At 28.4% G+C, this 17,721-nt stretch overlaps 1 protein-coding gene across 3 annotated transcripts; it reads right to left on the bottom strand.

The window, feature by feature from the left end:
- Positions 1-1,499: 1,499 nt before the first annotated feature.
- LOC123212905 (myosin-binding protein 2) lies at positions 1,500-5,355 on the bottom strand. Of its 3 annotated transcripts, none has more exons than XM_044632140.1 (4): positions 3,833-5,355; positions 3,580-3,735; positions 2,113-3,507; positions 1,500-2,017 (listed from the first exon to the last, which is right to left on the bottom strand). In XM_044632140.1, exons 1-3 carry the CDS (start codon positions 5,118-5,120, stop codon positions 2,141-2,143), a joined length of 2,811 nt encoding a protein of 936 aa, XP_044488075.1. In that variant the 5' UTR covers positions 5,121-5,355; the 3' UTR covers positions 1,500-2,017; positions 2,113-2,140. The 3 variants fall into 3 exon arrangements, with proteins under 3 accessions (XP_044488075.1, XP_044488078.1, XP_044488076.1); XM_044632143.1 differs by having other exon boundaries at positions 3,580-3,702; XM_044632141.1 differs by having other exon boundaries at positions 2,113-3,477; positions 3,833-5,354.
- Positions 5,356-17,721: the final 12,366 nt, after the last annotated feature.

Genomic DNA, 17,721 nt, shown 5'->3' with positions numbered 1-17,721 from the left:
ATATAAATGAGTATATAAATAATATGTCATCTTATGATTGAGTAATTTTAAATCAATGTAAGGGTGAATATGAACCGAGTCTAGCCTAAACACCTCTTAGCTTGAGTACGGTTTGAATTCGTTGAGCCAATATTAAGGATAGTTCAAATTTGGATCAATTTATAGCTCAAATATGTGACTTAAATTCGTGGCTTATTGACAAAACAACATCATTTAACAATTATTTAACATAATTTGAATTAAGTCACGAGTCAAGTTTAAACTAAATTACGCTATTTATCTAGCTTACAAGTTGAATCTCTTAACTAAAATTCAATTCATATTCGAAGTAAACAAATTTGAATTAAACCAAATTGAGCAAAACCGACTTTCAAGCTCGAGCCAGTTCTGTTTGGATCTAGTCATACACTAAATAAGATATCATTTGTGTATATATTTATGTATTTATAAATATGTATGTATAACATTACTCAGTTTAAATATCACACTTCAAGATTATGAGCTAAGTGAGCTTTTGACTAAGGAACTCAAAACTCTAGACTCAACAAAAATAAATAAAACTCAAAACCTATCCTTGTGAGAATAAATTACAATTTTGACTATTTGGTTATCGTGTGAATTGACTAAGTTGCTTGAGCTCGTATCTATGAGTGTAATTGTGTTGAGTAATATTCAACTTGACTTCAACTAGATTACCTTAATGGTAAGCTCAAGCTCACCAAGTTGGTGATATCTCGGCTTGAACTTGGTTAAGAAATTACATTTAATCCTCTTAATTTTTAACAAATTCTTTTAATCTTATAACTTATATATTTACTAGTTATCCTTATAGAAAGTAAAATTTTAGAAGTGTAAATATCACATTTAAAATTATTTAAAGTATTTTAATATTTTACTTGAATTGAATTGTGAGCTCGGACACTCACTGAGCCTATCAATATTAAATTCAAGCTTGACTCGTTTACACCCTTATTTGTATTGTTATTCAATTTAGTTTAGCTCGAACACTTCTATATCATCAGTAAAACTCATCTTATTAACGATTTTTTATTCTTTTTTTTAATAAATTATTCACCATATAAGTAAATCGAGTTCAATCAACTCAAACTAATCCTTATTAAGTTTAACCCTATTCGAATTCAACCCAATTTGGCTAACCTTACTGCTATTTTTTTTTTCAAAGCTTTGTCTTAGCAAAGAAATGAAGCTACTTTTGCTTGTTTGTGTCCATGCTTGCACTGTTAGGCCAACCGACAAATTTGTCTCATTGCAATTATTTTGTAATGCTTAACTTTTGTTGGTTTCTACCAACCAACAGTTGCTTTATTTTTGCTTAAAGCAACATACATCCTAATTACAATTTTTGAATCACTCTCATTTTTTTATTTACTTCCATCTTTATCGTACAAATAATATTATATATATTTAATTTTAAATATATAATTAAATAATTAAATGATAAATTATCATATAATTAAATAATTTTAAATATTTGATTGAATATTCAAATCTAAATACATATAATTTTATTATTATAAAAAAAACCATAAAAAACACTCGCTTTATCTACTTACAGAAGGATGGATGGATACATTTAGTATACAAAATAATAAAAAAAGAACAAAACCCCCTTGTGAAATAAAAAAAGAAAAGACCAAAATAAAAAAAAGGTCCGCTAATTCCCTAACTGTCTAATAATAAACTAACCCTAATTTTGCCTGGCAATCTGGAATCTTTGTTGGATCATTGAGCCCAGGCCTCTCTCTTAGCTCACAAACAAATACAAATTGACAGCTTGGTTGCCTTCAGAAGCTCACTTCCCTACACAGACATGACACTCATCATTCACTTTTTTTCCCTTAAAAAAGGTGCATGATGAGCTCAACCCACCAAAAATTTGGGTCCACTTTTGACACCAAAACCAATAAAATAAAAAATAAAAAACGGGTAGACCTTGAAATTTCAATTGTTGTCCACCAAGATAAGATCATCAGGCTGATCTTCTGATTTGAACAATCTGCATTTTTTTAACACAGAATTTTAATGAACATGTAACATGTATATGTGAGTTAAATTTTGAGAGTAAGAAGCAAAAATCAATAGGCGTAATACCTGTAACTTTTTGGATGAAGTTCTGTTTTTATGAATTGACATTTTCGATGTTCCTTGCTCGATGCTCGACGCTTCTGAGATCGCGAAGATGTTGTAGGATTTCTTGGAGAAGAATTACTCCTTTGTCTCCTTTTCTCAAGGAGGTGATGCAATGCTTGAGGAACTCTCTATCAGCTTCAAGGGCTTGCAGCCTTTCATAGACATAATCGACTTCTTCCTCGAGTGCATTTCTCTTGCAGTCGAGTTCGAATTTTGTGATAGATGAGTTCTGTGATGCGACAGAATTGAATTCGAGCTCATGTCCATTCAGAATTCCATCTTCAGTTTCTGTACCAATTGCATCAAAAAGAGGAAGCAGTCTCTTAGCCTTTGCGCCCAAAATTTTCCTTCCTTGGTAGTGAAGTTTCCCATTCATTTCTTTAAAATAGCCATTTGCTAGCCCATTAGTTTCACCTTCAAAATCATAATCCTCAGTGTAGCCATTGCCATTCTCTTTGTGTAAGTGATCAGCTGATTTTATATGCTCGAAAATTCGCTCCTCTTCATCGTTTAATACGAACAATTTCTCTTCCAAAACCTTGAGTTGCTCTAGAATGGATAGCCTTTCTTCCTCAAAATTAGCCAATGACGTCTCCAAATATAGAACTGCATCAGCAGGAGTTTTCTGGTTGCTGCTTTCTTGGTTGTTTTCCGGGCTTTCTTCTTCCCTCGCCTCGTGATTCAAATCGACAGATAGACTGTCACTATCCTCGCCATTGCTGCAAGAAGCAGAGGAAGTTCTGCTCCTTCGCAACATCATCATCCTCTCTTTCGCCTCGTATTCCTGAACCTTCTTTCGATATAATTCCAGCTCTTTTTCTACCTCCGCCTTCTCCCTTTCCCTCTTTATCATAAGTTCATTCAAAAGCTGCAATGCTTCCTGGTCATACTCTGATTGTTCCTCCATCATTCTTTGATATTGCAAAGCTTCCATCTGCATTGCCGCTTTCTCTTCCTGAAGCCTATTTATCATCGCCATCGTCTGGTTTGTTGCCACTGCTGAAGCACTCCTCTCTTCTTCTAATTCTGCATATAAGGCATTCAACGCCTTTCGTTCCGCTCTCAATGTTGATTTTAGACCCTCTACTGTCATCACTCCATCTCCAGAATCAATATCACTGAGAACACTTCCCCCATCCAAGGACTCTTCTGCTCCCGATTCTCTTCGATCAAGTAGTAAGAATTTCTTCTGCAATCGATGAAGACTATCAACAGAACTTGGGGTATCAGGAACTTTCTCTTCTTCAATCTTGATAACCTCCAAAGATTTCGAAAAATTATCGATTGTTGCCTCTTCACTTCCCTCAATTTTTATGGTCTTGAACCCTACATTACCATCTTCAACTTGCTTAAAATCTAAAATTAAATCAATCACATTAGAAGATCAACTGCAACAACAAATTTATTATAAAAGGGTAAAATACTTACCATTTTCATCATCATCTACATGCAATTCTGAAGAACTAGCAAAATGGCCTTGCTCATTTTGAATATCATCAATTGGTTCATGTTCAGGAATCTCTGTCCCGATCGAGATTTCGCCATTGATTTCTTCGCTTTGCATTTGAAACACATCATCAGAAACTGCATATACATCAACAAAGAATTCCTAAAATTGCATACTAGTTTCATCATTCAAAAGTTAAAATAAGAATTCCACCAAATAAAACTCATAATGTACCTTGGTTAAAATCTCCTCCTGCTGTTTCCTCTCTTGCTTCAGCAGCTTCTTGAGCATCAACAGACGGAGTCTGAGGCGTTTGTGCTACGTGCTCATCTTCGATCAAATCTCCAACTTCTGCTTGAATAAATGAAGACCACTCATTCTCATCCTCTTCTTCCACTGGTTCAAGCACCATAGCCTTTGTTTGTTCTTCACTTTCATGGGCTGAAAGTGAAGCCATTGCCTCTTCTGAACTGACCCTTTTCTTCATATTCTCCGTGGCAAACTCAACTTCAGCTTCAGCCTCAAAATCATTCATAGTAAAATCCAAAATAACATCTTCATTTTGACCATTTCCCTCACCTTCCTCCCTCAATTTGTATCCACTTTTCACTTCAGCTGTCGCCGGATCCATCAATTCAACTGGAATCAAATGGCAATCCTCTCCATCTATGTAAAACTCTAAATGCTTGGTCACAATTTCAGGAGTTGCTTCTTTTTTACTCTCATCACAAGATGGATCCTCCATTGAAGCATTCAAAGCTTCCTCCTTTAAAGAAGAAGACTCTTGTTCTTTCTCTATAACAGCATCCACTTTATCCTCTTCATTACGTGAAAATATCTCCTCGGTCACCAATTCTCTTCCCTCAATTAAAATTCCCATATCTTCAGCAATTTTCTGAACCTCTTCAAGCTGGTTAGCCAAAGAATCTGATCTACTTTGATCAAAATGACCATCATCTCCACCTTCTTCAATCAAATTTTCCTTTTTGGGATAATCCAAGACTTCCCAAGAAGGCTTAAACAACTCATATGGGGAATAAAACTTTCTCTCCAATTTGACTCCACAGCAAGAACATTTGGCCTCCACCTCACCATTTTGAGCACCATCTTCACCGTTTTGAACCATTCCAATCTTCTTCATCCATGGAAAGAAAGCATAATCCTTTAAGAACTCATGATGCGACGATGACGAACAATCCTCACACATATCTTTTGATTCAGACAGAGTATGATGATTTGAACAGAACCCCAGCTTGGAAATCTCTTTAGCATGATCATCACATACAAGATCTCTATAAGAATCTCTTTTCTTTGAAGATTCAAACATGTGATCGAGCCTCGAACACCAAACACAGGGCTTTTTAAGGCCAAAATACTCTGCATACTTGATGATTAGATAAGAAAATAGAGAATTTAAAAGAAGGAGAACGATCAAAGTCCATTCAAGAACTGCATAGACTAGAATAAGCGTAATCTTGTTGGTGTTTCTATGCAACATGGTTGCAAATTTGTTGGCCGCCATTGATACTTGCTCTGTTGGTTGAGATATATACAAAAACAGAGTAAAAACAGAATGAAACAGAGCAACCTGCAGGCAGCTATCTAAAATGAAAAAGATGAAGATCTAAAACTGATGAAAACCAGAAACAAAAAATGGGATTTTGAGAAAAGATGAAGAGAGATTAATGGAAGATGAAAGAGAGAAGGAGAGGTTTTAATTAGACTGAGAAAAGGTGGCTTGAATGGGAATGACAGCCAAAGAAGACTCAAAAGTTTTATACAGAAAATGTTAAAATTAAAGTGTTTATTCTTTAATTTATTTTTTTTCTTGTATCACAAGATCAACTCGTTTAACAAGTAAAAGATTATTTTTATAAAAAAAGGAAAATGCATATTTATTTTTAATTCCCTTTAAACTCTAGTATAATTTTGATTAATACAATTATTAAAAATGATTTTTAAAACAATAAAATTATAAATATATACTTTTGATACATAATCTAGATACATATATGATGTATCATTATATAATTGAATGATTTTGAATTAAAAGATAAAGTTACACCCAATCATATAATAACATATCATCTGTTTTTCCAAATTATATACTAAAAAATGTATGTATAATATTTTATTTTACTTTCCTTCAAAATATTTATACTTTTTAAAGATTTTTTATACATTTCTTTTTAAAACATTGACATTTTAACTTTAAAATAGTCATAAGAGTGAATTTGAACCAAATCAAGTTTGAAACAAGGTCAATTTAAACTTAACTTGAGTTGGTAATGAATTTGCTAGAAAAGACGTCGAAAAACATCAGAAAAGAATAATAATTGTCAAAAATGAAAAAGAGGAAGAATCATTCAAAAAAAATAAAAATCGTTAGAGAAGATGAAACTATCAATAACTCGTCTTAATTGAGTCTCAACTAAAACTTAAGTTACGATGAAAAAAAAAAGAATTGTTAGAAAATAAGAAAAGTTGTTAGAAAAATGAATTTATGGACAACTTGTTTTAATCGAACCTCAAATCAAACTTAAGTTATGATTATTCTATAATGAATTTGATTCATTTAAACTGAATATCGAGTTGAACTTGAATCAACTCTCAATTCTACCACTAGTCTCTCGTGCAAAAGTTCTAAGCTAGAGGTATTTTACATGGGAAACTTGAGGTTCCGATTTGAAGTTAAAATATAAGAATTCTTTTCGGCAACAATTATATTAAAATCGAGGGTTCTTTTGTTTTTATGGAGAGAGTCATTTGGGTTACAGAGAAAATCCTGAAACTTGAGGGGTCCAGTTGATTTTTTACTTGCTGTGGTGGCCCACAAAGCAAGTGAAAAAGAGTTAGGTGGACCACACTCAAACTGAAGTATGGGACCCATTTGAGGATGCCAGATGCCCTTCCTCATCATGCAAGTCTGTTTCTCTTCAAGCTTTTTCACACCTGGATTTTTTTTTTTTACCTATAAAATAATAATATATGCATAATTAATAAACATAATTTTATATATAAATAAAAATATATTATTATATAATTAAAATTATTTTATCATTAATTTAAAATCATCTAATTATATAATAATATATTATTATTTATATATAAAATTATATTCATTAGTTATATGTATAATTTTATTAATAAAATAGTTTAATAATTTTATATTTATATATTAAAATCTCATCGTGTGTGTATATATATATAGGAAATTAAAATTTTTAGCACTTTTAAATCCATTTATACAAATTTACAACACATTTTATTACCTAAATACTTATATCACAAAATCTAGCGGAAAACAAGTATTCTCAGTTCTCCGGACACCTATTTTGTAATCTCATTTCGCACTCAATTGGAGAACTTTGCTAAAATGATAATAACATAATTATGAATATAAGTTATAAAGTAATAAATCAAAATACGGTAAAAATTTTCTATGTGTCATATCCACTCTATATTATATTTAGTTTTCATCATATCGGATAACAAAATTGACTAATAGATCTTTCCGCTATTACCAAAATTTATCTTGCACAAAACTTTATATTACGTTTATTAGTTGGTGACAAAAAATCGTATTAACATTACATAATATTTATGTATGAAACATTTTTTAATAACATTATTCAACAAAAAATTGACAGCTCTTGTTGAAAATTATTTCACAATATTTTTTTACAATAAATCACTTTAAATGTTTATTTCAAGTTTCGATTAAATTCACAAAAAATTTCAAATAGAGATTCACCGTAAAAATAATGTAAAAATTTGAAATTCATAATGTCATCGATTAGTCATAAGTATTAAATTAACCCAAAAAAACACTCTCTAAAATTTTATTAATTTATTTTATTGGTTGTTTGAACGATATTAATTCTTAATATCTATAATGATTTTCAGAAATGATTAACTGTCTCATATAAGATGTTTTTATATTTTTTACGACAATTATTTTTGGTAATTTTAAGAGAGTTTTTATTTATTTTTAACAATTTTTAAAACTATTGAAACTCTTTGAGACTCAATATTTTTTTACGGTAGATGAAATTAACCCATATATATAATGAGAAATTATTAATTAATATTTTTTAATATACAACCAAAAAAAAAAGTTTTTAAAAGTAACAAATTGTTATAAAATGAGATTCAATTTGGGTGACTCCTTTCATGAAAGAAGATGAAAAAGATTGAGAGATAGAGTGCTTTACAAAAGTCTTAATTTGGTTGGAATCAGAATGGGGCCATGGCTGCACCGCCAAAAATTTAGTCACAAATTCAACTTTCTAATTATCATTTTAATGAATACTTCTATTCAAATTCACATTGCTTCTTGAACACCTAGGGTTAGCGGGTTAGTAAAACAGGTTGACTATTAGAATTTTTAAGAAAAAACTCTGGGTTTGGTCTTTTGTTATATTTGTAAAATCGTGATTTAAATTACTTTTAAGAAAAAAAATCATATTGCTTTTGATTTATTGTTTCGCCAAACTTTTTTTTTTTAAATAATTATGAGTGTATAAGAAAAACATATAATTATATAATGAAAAATCCATTAATCATCCAGTAGTATATCATGATTAAGCATACCGTCTACACGTAAGTTTATTCAAAATACAAATAAGAATTAATATTATCCGAAAATAGCATAAAGAATAGGTTTTAATAGTCTCGCAATTTATTAAACAACATTCCACTTCTATCTCATACTTTCATTCGATAATATTTCTTACAAAATAGTATAGTCAATAATTTTTTTTAACAATATAATTATATGTACAATTTTTATGCATAATTTTATATATAAATAACGATGTATCATCATGTAATTAAGTGTTGTCTTATTTTTAATTTTTAACTATCTAATCATATGATAATATGTTGTTATTTGTATATAAAAATTATGCATATAATATTACTCTTCTTTATATTTATAAAATCAATATGTTAAAATCTAGATGTATTTACTTATGTAATTACCTGGTAAAAATCATACCATTACTCAACCAAATTTCTTTCAAAAGTTAATATATGACAATAAATGTAGATTTTTTATCAGTAAGCCGAACAACTTTAAAAATATTACTTAAATTTTATAATTTAAATAAAATTATATCTCTAATTTTAGATAGATATTTATCATCAACAATATAAAAAGTAAATGAAAATTATTATATAATATTCATAGAAAAGTAATTGTTTAGAATAAAATATTGTAGCCACATTTTGAATTGAATATATCTTTCCAAGTAATTTTAATTATAATCCCTTTTAAATCCGCTCCTAAAACTTAAAAAAATAAAAAAAAATGTATAATTGGTATTTTGCCCATCTTTTATAATCTCCATCTATTGAGAAGGGGCCTAATGTTGATTATTTTGCCCCACTAGCTTTGAATAAGCTGATGATCCATCCAAAGTTGATTGTATAATTTTGTATCGTTTCCCTCCTCTAATTACTTTTAACTATGGCCATAAAAATTAATTTAAAAAGAAATATGAGTTAAAAGATAACACTTTTTTTATGAAATTTTGTGACTATTTTTTCTTTTTGGATGGCTAATGATAAGTAACACCAAACCTGAAGGACATTGTTCCATTTGGTGGGAGAGAGTTTGTCAGCGTCGCATAATTATGAGATGAGCTTATGCACTAGGTGGTATGACCCTAGGTGAAACCATAGTTGGGCCGAGGTATGACAACATGTATAATTACTCATGTAAATATGTATATACACAATAAAAAAATGTTTGATATAATAAATAACGTGTGTCGATACATACACATAGGCAAACACGGACACACAGATAGACATGGGTGTAAGGAGTGTGCGCACCATCAAAAGCAATACTTCTAAATGATTTTGAGAGACTTGGGAAAAAGTTCATTTTTATCGTGATTAGGTCAAAAATACCAAGAGTGGACTTCCATGGGGTTGCCATTAAATCTGAAATTTGTGTGTTTCCAACTTTCCGCACGAATTTGCATTCCCATTAGAAGTTCAAAATGTCTAATCTACGGCGCGACTTGGAATATTAATTAATAATATATAAAAAAAAATAACGAATACGCTCCTGGATTTTTATTAATAAACAAATAAATTGCTTTAGGCCATATCGAACAGGCTCTTGGACCGTTAACAAAAATTAAATAAATAATTTAGTTGGTCAAAATTTTCTGGAACGGTCCAATATCATGTGGCAAAGAACCCATTGAATTTTAAATTGATGAAAGTTTGGTCTAAAATTATGAGCCAAAAGGACCCCTTTGGGACATTAATAATTAATTGGCATACTTAAGAAGAAATCTCAAACTATTGACAAAAATTTTTTGTATTTTATCTTTGCCTGGGGTAGCTGAGCACTGCTCAAATCAATTACTTAGCTTAAATGAGTTGGTCTTAAACGAAAGTTTTGATTTAATAATTTAGATAAATTTTAATTCGTTTGTTTATTTAATAATATTGTATATCCTATTAGTGATACAATTCACCCGTTCAACGACATTACTTATCCCTCATTACAATTTTTTTATGACATTATGCTTAATTCAACGCAAATTTGTCTCAGACTTAACTTAACTTAAATCAAATTTATTCTAATTTATTCTAATTTTTGCTAATCTCAAATAGTAATACTATATGTATATACTTTGATATACAATTTGAATACACAGATTAAATATCATTATATTATTGAGTATTATTTATCTTTAATTTAGAATATATACACATAGTTTTATTAGATCCAAAATTATACTCTTTATGCCTTTATTTTAAGTTTCCATTTGCATCGTTTAAACGCATAGTTTAGCGAAGAAGTTGGATCAACAAGCACCAAACTCTATATAAAAGAACAAAATTATTGTAAAACTCTCAAATACTCTTGAATATTGTATATGAATATTAGGAAAATCTAAAATGGATTGTCGCACTCTATTTCTTTAATAAAAAGATGAGATTTATACTATATGTTAGAATTTCAAATATAAGGTTCAAACTTTTAATATAAGTTTTATATTACTTTGGATTTTCAATTTTAATAAATAACTTTTAAGATGTAATTCTTCTAAAATTTATATTTTTTTATATTTGAGTTACAGGTGCGTCATATGTGTAAAACTTTTTTTCATTAAATTGCTCTACACAAATCATTAATAACCCAACAATAAGATTGTTATGCCTAAGTCTCTCCATAATCCTAACGTGATTTTAGGAGGCTTGATTGTGATTAGGATATCACTTATTTGAGATGTCTTTGTCACTTAACTCTCATTAGAGCATCATTAAGTTTGAACATTAATTCTTCTAGTAAAATTATGTGTGTTAGATCCTAGGGGTTAGCCAAATTAGTAGAGCTATAAGGAAAAAAAAGTCTGGGTTTGAATTGTATTAATCCCATGACAATCAATACAAATTATTGGATCCGGGTCCACCTATAATGGGTCAACCCGATCCGGTTTAATATAACTGTCATGGGCAGTTATGAAGGAGAGTTAGAGGGCAGTTGGACATATATAAATTGTCCAAACTGCCTCCTCATAAGAAGTAACGCAATTATTATTAAAAAGGAACATCTCTCCTCTCTTCTCCTGCCAAAGCAATGTACAACAAATTCGTCTCCCAATTGGAAAAGCAATACGTGAGCAAATGATGTCATAGAAATAGACTAACGTCAACACCTCGTGTTATATTTGAAGAAACTTCATCAAAAATTGAAACGGATACGCAAATTCGTATTTACAGATTTCACAGATTTTGATCCTAACATGTTTAATTATTTCCAATACAAATTAATACGTACTTTAATGGAATAATTTTATTTATCTTGACCCATCCATGCAAAACATTAAGAAAGACCAAATAATTAACAATGAATATTTAAACTCAAACGTAATAAATTAAAATAAGATATGGAATGTTAAATATTCTCTAGATTTCAGTGCTTAACATGATTTTTGTATTATAATTAAAAAAGAAGAAGAAGAAGAAGATGGAGCGTAAAATGGAGGGTTGTTTATTAGGTACAAAGACCCCAAGAAAAAGGCACATTTTATTATATTAGGATATAGGTGTAACTCAAGCATCATGCATTGTCAATAATAATATCATTTGATAATTCAATTAAATTATATATATATATAATTTTTTTTATATAATTTAAATACATAGATGATATATTATCATATGATTAATAATTCTGAATAAAAGATAAAATAATACTCAATCACATAATAACATGTCATCTGTATACATAAATTGTATACTAAAAATATGTATATATAACATTACTCTTAATAATATTTTTAACAATGAAACTATGTGTATCTACTTTGAATACGGATAATAACATTTTTTCTAGAAATAGAACGAAGAATTAATCTTAATAGTTCTACAATTTGCTCTACTACATTCATTCTTTATCTTCTATTTTAATGAGATGATAATTATCTTATATTTTCATGGGATAACATGCTAAACAAATTTCTTTACATGTTTATGATACGGATGTATCAACTATCAATTATAGTATTACGCAATAGTATTTTCTTCTAATCCTATAAATAGTAGGATTACACTGAAGAAAGAGAATGATAAATTGTATTCTCGTATTATTACTGATAGAAAAAAAACAAGTCAATTCTGTAAATCAAAATACTATTAAAATGCATACTTGGATTTGATTCCTCTCCTTGTATTTTGAATTGAATACGATCATAGACATGTTTGGATTAGTTATTTTTACAACATAGTGAGTTTTTATTTACTGTAGTTTATGTGTAATTGGTTTTGTAGCCCAAAATACTAGGAAGAAGAAAATTATTTTTTATTTTCTGGTTTTTGCGTATTGGAGAGGAGGGAATACAGTTTTGGATATATATATATATATATATATATATATATATATATATATATATATATATATATATATATATATTTGATCGATAAACTAGAACACTTTCAAAACTTGCTTTGTTCCTACTTAAATTTTACGTGTTATTGGGGGATTTTTGTCATCAAAAGTTTCTGACTTTAACTTTTCAATTGGGATAAGCATTAGAGATGGTTGAAGTGTCTAAATCTTTGGGACATTGGCCCTCAAAATCCAGTGAGTTTCAATTTTCAAATAGGTGGTGCACCAAATCGTCATTTTCTTTTTTTTTTTAAGTTTCAGGGATTTTGCATTAATTATAAAAAGGGGGTCTTTGAATTTACAACAAAAATGAATCACTGTAAGTTGTAATATAGATATATTTTAATAAAAAAATTAATTATAAAAGGCATTAAAATTATTATACGGAAAAATGTTCCCAATTTATTAAGGCCAAAAGACTTATCCCAACCCAAGGTTTCATCCATTCTCAAACTTCCACCTGTAAAATTTTAATAACTTAAATACTTATTCTTCTGTTTAAATTTTTAGTTAAGGTTAAAGTTAAAAATATTAAAATAAAAAACTAAAATTTTATTACAATTTCCTTTTTTAGTTTAAAAAGCTAACAATTTTTTCTCATAAAGTTTGAAAATTTTCTTTTTCCCCTAAGGATTTATTCTCTTCCTCTGACCATCTTCGTTTCAAACAACACACAAATTCGTGAGACATTGCACAAATCTGTGTAACATCATTCAATTATTTTAATCAGATTTTAGGTGGTTTTTGCACTGAAAAACCATTGGAGAGGGAGAGAGGGCGCCGATGGTGGGGTTGATGACACAATGGAGTGAATCTCCTAGAAGAACAATCATCAAAAAGAGATAATACTTTTTTTTTAGTGTAAATATAATATTTTAAATTTTGAGGAGGCGACTGTTAATCATAAAATATGGAAACCCTAGATGCTGGGAGTGAAAAAGTAACTTTTAAAACTAAATTAAGAAAAATTATTAGTTTTCAAAAATAAGGTTGGTAAAGTGGATAATTTTTTTGTTAAAGAAAATTAATAAATGACGTTTTTATTTTTAACACTAACTATAAAATTTAATAGAAATGGTGCATATTTAAACTTTAAAAACTTTATCAGTAAAAATTTGAAAATACACTAAACCTTGGGTAGTAATAAATCTTTTGGCCATTTATTAATTGATATAAGATATTATTGTGTAACACATCATTTTATTATAGTAATAATTTGTCTAATTTGATAAATATTTATCTCATACTTTTTCTCATAAGCAATTACAAAATATCACAAAAGGGCGTCATTAACTTAAAAATATATAATTTTGAGAGATACTATGAATATAATCCATTAGTAAGAACGGCTATAAATAAATTAATATATTATCATATAATTGAATAATTTAATTATTTATTTTATATTTAATTAAAAATAACTCAATTATATCAATTTATTTATATATACTAATACTTAATATAAGAAACATTACTGTACAATTTTTTCGTTTAAAGATTATTAAAACCAAAAAAAAAAAAATCTAGTCCCAACATAATTACTTTTTATAGATTTTACTCAAGTTGGTAGTATGATAGTCGAATCGTATATTATATTTTGTATCAAAAATTTAATTTTTTCATATCTTGTATCACATATTGTATGATTTAACTTTTTAAAATAAAAATTAAAAAAATTCTAATTATCACATTATCATTTTAGAAAATATCACAAACAATCTCTGAAATTCTAAAATTTTTCAAGTACACCCATGCTACCTCATCAATAATCACTGCTCTAAAAAAAGTAATACTTTGTATCGGTAATATATATTGTATCGTAGGATAAGTATTGTATTGTACAATATATTCATTGTATTGATAATTTTTTATACACTTTATGATATATATTATTTTTTACTTTTATCGTATTATATAATACACTTCGGATATAATAATATACTGATAACTATAATTGGTAGATGAAGAAAATTAAAAAACTAGTCAAACATGTTTGATACAAAATTTATAGAGAAGTTTTCATTTTCCGAAAAGCAAATATTATGATAAATCATTATTTACTATAGGTATAAAACTAACTAATTTGTCATTAAGGTTGGATTCGAGTCGAGTCGAGCTCAAGCTCAGCTCGGTTTATATATAGCAGAGTTCAAGTTCGAGCTCGAGCTCATTGAACTCGTGAAAGTCCAGTTTGAACTCGGTTCAAATTTAGCTCGGCTCATTTCGAGCTCAAGTTTTTAACTATTTTATTATCAAAACGACGTCGTTTTAATACATATTGGTTAAAACGATGTCTTTTGATATCAAAATTTTTAATTGAAAAATTTGACGAGTAGCCCTTAAAGCTCAATCGAGCCTATATAAGGCTGGCTCGTTCGAGCCGAGCTAGAGCTCCAACGGGCTCGGCTCAAATCCAACCCTATTTGTCATAATTTGATTTAGTTTTTTTCTTTTTTCTTGGTAAAGAGGAATCCCACCGAGCAACCTTACAATCAAATAATTAGATAAATCAAGAATTTGATCTGAATATGTTAACAAAGGAGATTTAAATTTATACTTTTTATACATAAAATCTCTTCTTTTGTCATTTAAGTTACCTTTGAAAGTTTGATTGAGTTATTTTAAATTAAACATAAATCAATAATTATATTATTTAATCACATAATAATATATCAACTAGTAATATATGTTTGTTATCACACTTAGTGTTACTCAACATAATTAAAACAACATACTCCTTTTAAAAAACTTAGGATTCCATGATTAAGCTTTAATTGATTTATGAAACCCCACAAACATATACTAATTAAAAAAATATTTAAAAAGAAAATATTTAAAAATGAAAAAAAATGTTAAAAAGAGAATTAATGCAAATGGAGATTTGTGAATGCAATGATGAAGATTTGAGAGCATTTGAAGAGCTATGGGTTGTGGGGACATTGGGCCCTCTAATTTTTTTTTTTTTTTTTTTGGGTTAAGTTCTAATTTTCTTTTTCTTTTTAGCCTTACTCTTCTTTTGCTTTTTGTACACCCATCTCCCTATGGTTTGGCTTTTGGATAATCTAGATATTTTATCTTTCTCTTATGAAGATAAACAAATAATATTAATAAATGAAAAATGAAAAAAAGAAAATAGAAGAATATTTGCTATTTTTTCATTTTGTAATTTGGAAATTAATAAGAAATTTTTCTTTAATGTCATGCAATAATAAGAAAAAGACTATGATTATCAAGGGTTAGATGAATGACCAATACTAAGAGTATAATCGAATCGAATCGAATTGAATAGTATGTGGTTTGAGCTTGATGTAATTGTCTTAAGGGAGAACTTGAGTTCGAGCTCATTAAATTGATAAAATCTTAGTTCAAGACAGAAATGGATTACTCAAGCTCGGTTTGAAAAGTTATTTTAAGTATTTAATTTTTAAAATATTGCATTAATCCCCTTAATTTGAGTATTGATCAATTACCCTCTATTTAAAGCCTATAAACAAAATTTTAAGGATATAAATGTAATATTAGAATCAATTAGAGATTAATTGATATTATATTCAAATTATTTTATTAGTTCACAAGCTCACTAAGTCAACCAATATCATACTCAAGTATGAGCTCAACTGAACCTAATATTAGATAAATTGAGTTACTTGGTGCTTATAAACGACTCAGTTTGTTTACACCCCTAATCGATACCTATAGTATACTCTTATTAATATATTTTGAAAATCATTTAGTTTGAAGGGGGCTGCTATTGTGAAATTGGGTTTGGATAGTTAAAAAAAAAACACATACACACACACGCATGTGCGTGTATATATATATAGTCGAGATGTATTGTTAAAGAATTATTATTATAATATTTTATTATCTATATTATTTAATTTCAACTTATTTGATTTAAAGTAAAATTTATCTATGAAAAACAAGGTAAAAAAATTTAAAAATATGCTTTTGGTTAAATATTTTTATAATCTAAAATATAATCTTACAAGCTAGTTTAAAATCTATAAAAAAAAAGCAATACTTCTTTTTCTTTTTAGCCCATAAATCACTAAGCCAATAAAATTTTTTTTTCTTTTAAATAAAAAAATAAAAAATAATAAAGCCGCAAACACTAACATGTTTTGATGTAAAGCAAGAGGACAAAATTGGAGAACCAATCCTATTTTGAAGCATGCATAAGAGTAACATGATGAAAACAGTTTCCTCAATGAGAAACATTTCATGATAACTCCCAAGCATGCAAAAAAATGAAGCACGTGTGTTGCAAATCTCCACGCTTCAATGGGGAGAGGTTAATTGCTTGCCTTTTTAGCCAAGGGTAAATTTTTAAGCCAAAAATTGAACTGCTCTCTCTAAATTGATAGACACTATTCATCTATCGACGACATTGTTCACCTAATTGACGCCTGATAATCATTCGATGATACTATATATTAATTTAAATTTATTCGAATTTGAGTTTAAATTAGATATTATGACTTTGATCAAAACTTAAATCGACCCAAACTTAACTTAAGTTTGATAAAATTCACATCTAAAAGTGTCAAAATATATTTAGCCTATAAGTATAAAGATTGAAACTTATATTGTACAAAACCAATTAGTTTATATTAAACTTCAATCCACCACACTAATGTATCATTTACTTATATTATTTTTATTAAATGTAGGACTTTAGTTTCTAACACGTTATCTCAAGTCAATCACTATAAACTATTAGGAACTTTATGTTATTAGACCCACTTTCCAACACTCTCCCTCAAATGCAACCATTATAGACTGTTAAGAATTTTAGGTTGTTAAACCCACTCAGTTGGTATCAAAATCACTTTAAACTATTAGGTTTGGATCACTTTAGACTGTTAGATTTATCTATTTAGTTTTATGTTATGATACCATGACGAAAATATTGGGTTTATAAGTATAATGATTGAAACTTATATTACATAAAACCAATTGACTTATGTTAAACTATAATCTATCACACTTATATATCACTCACTTAAATTATTTTTATTAAATGTGAGACTTTAGTTTTCAACAAAAAAGAAGCAATATATTTATTCTATTTGGGATACTATTATCTCATAATTTTTTCCCCTTGGCTTGAATAGTATTTAGAATATGACAAAGCTTATGCAAATCTCATCTTTAAAAGTATTTAGAAACATTGAACTAAACATTCAAACAAACAGATAAAAATAGG

Source organism: Mangifera indica, chromosome 4, assembly GCF_011075055.1.
Source record: "Mangifera indica cultivar Alphonso chromosome 4, CATAS_Mindica_2.1, whole genome shotgun sequence".
Lineage (NCBI taxonomy): Eukaryota > Viridiplantae > Streptophyta > Magnoliopsida > Sapindales > Anacardiaceae > Mangifera > Mangifera indica.
This window is presented reverse-complemented; position numbering and strand designations above follow the sequence as displayed.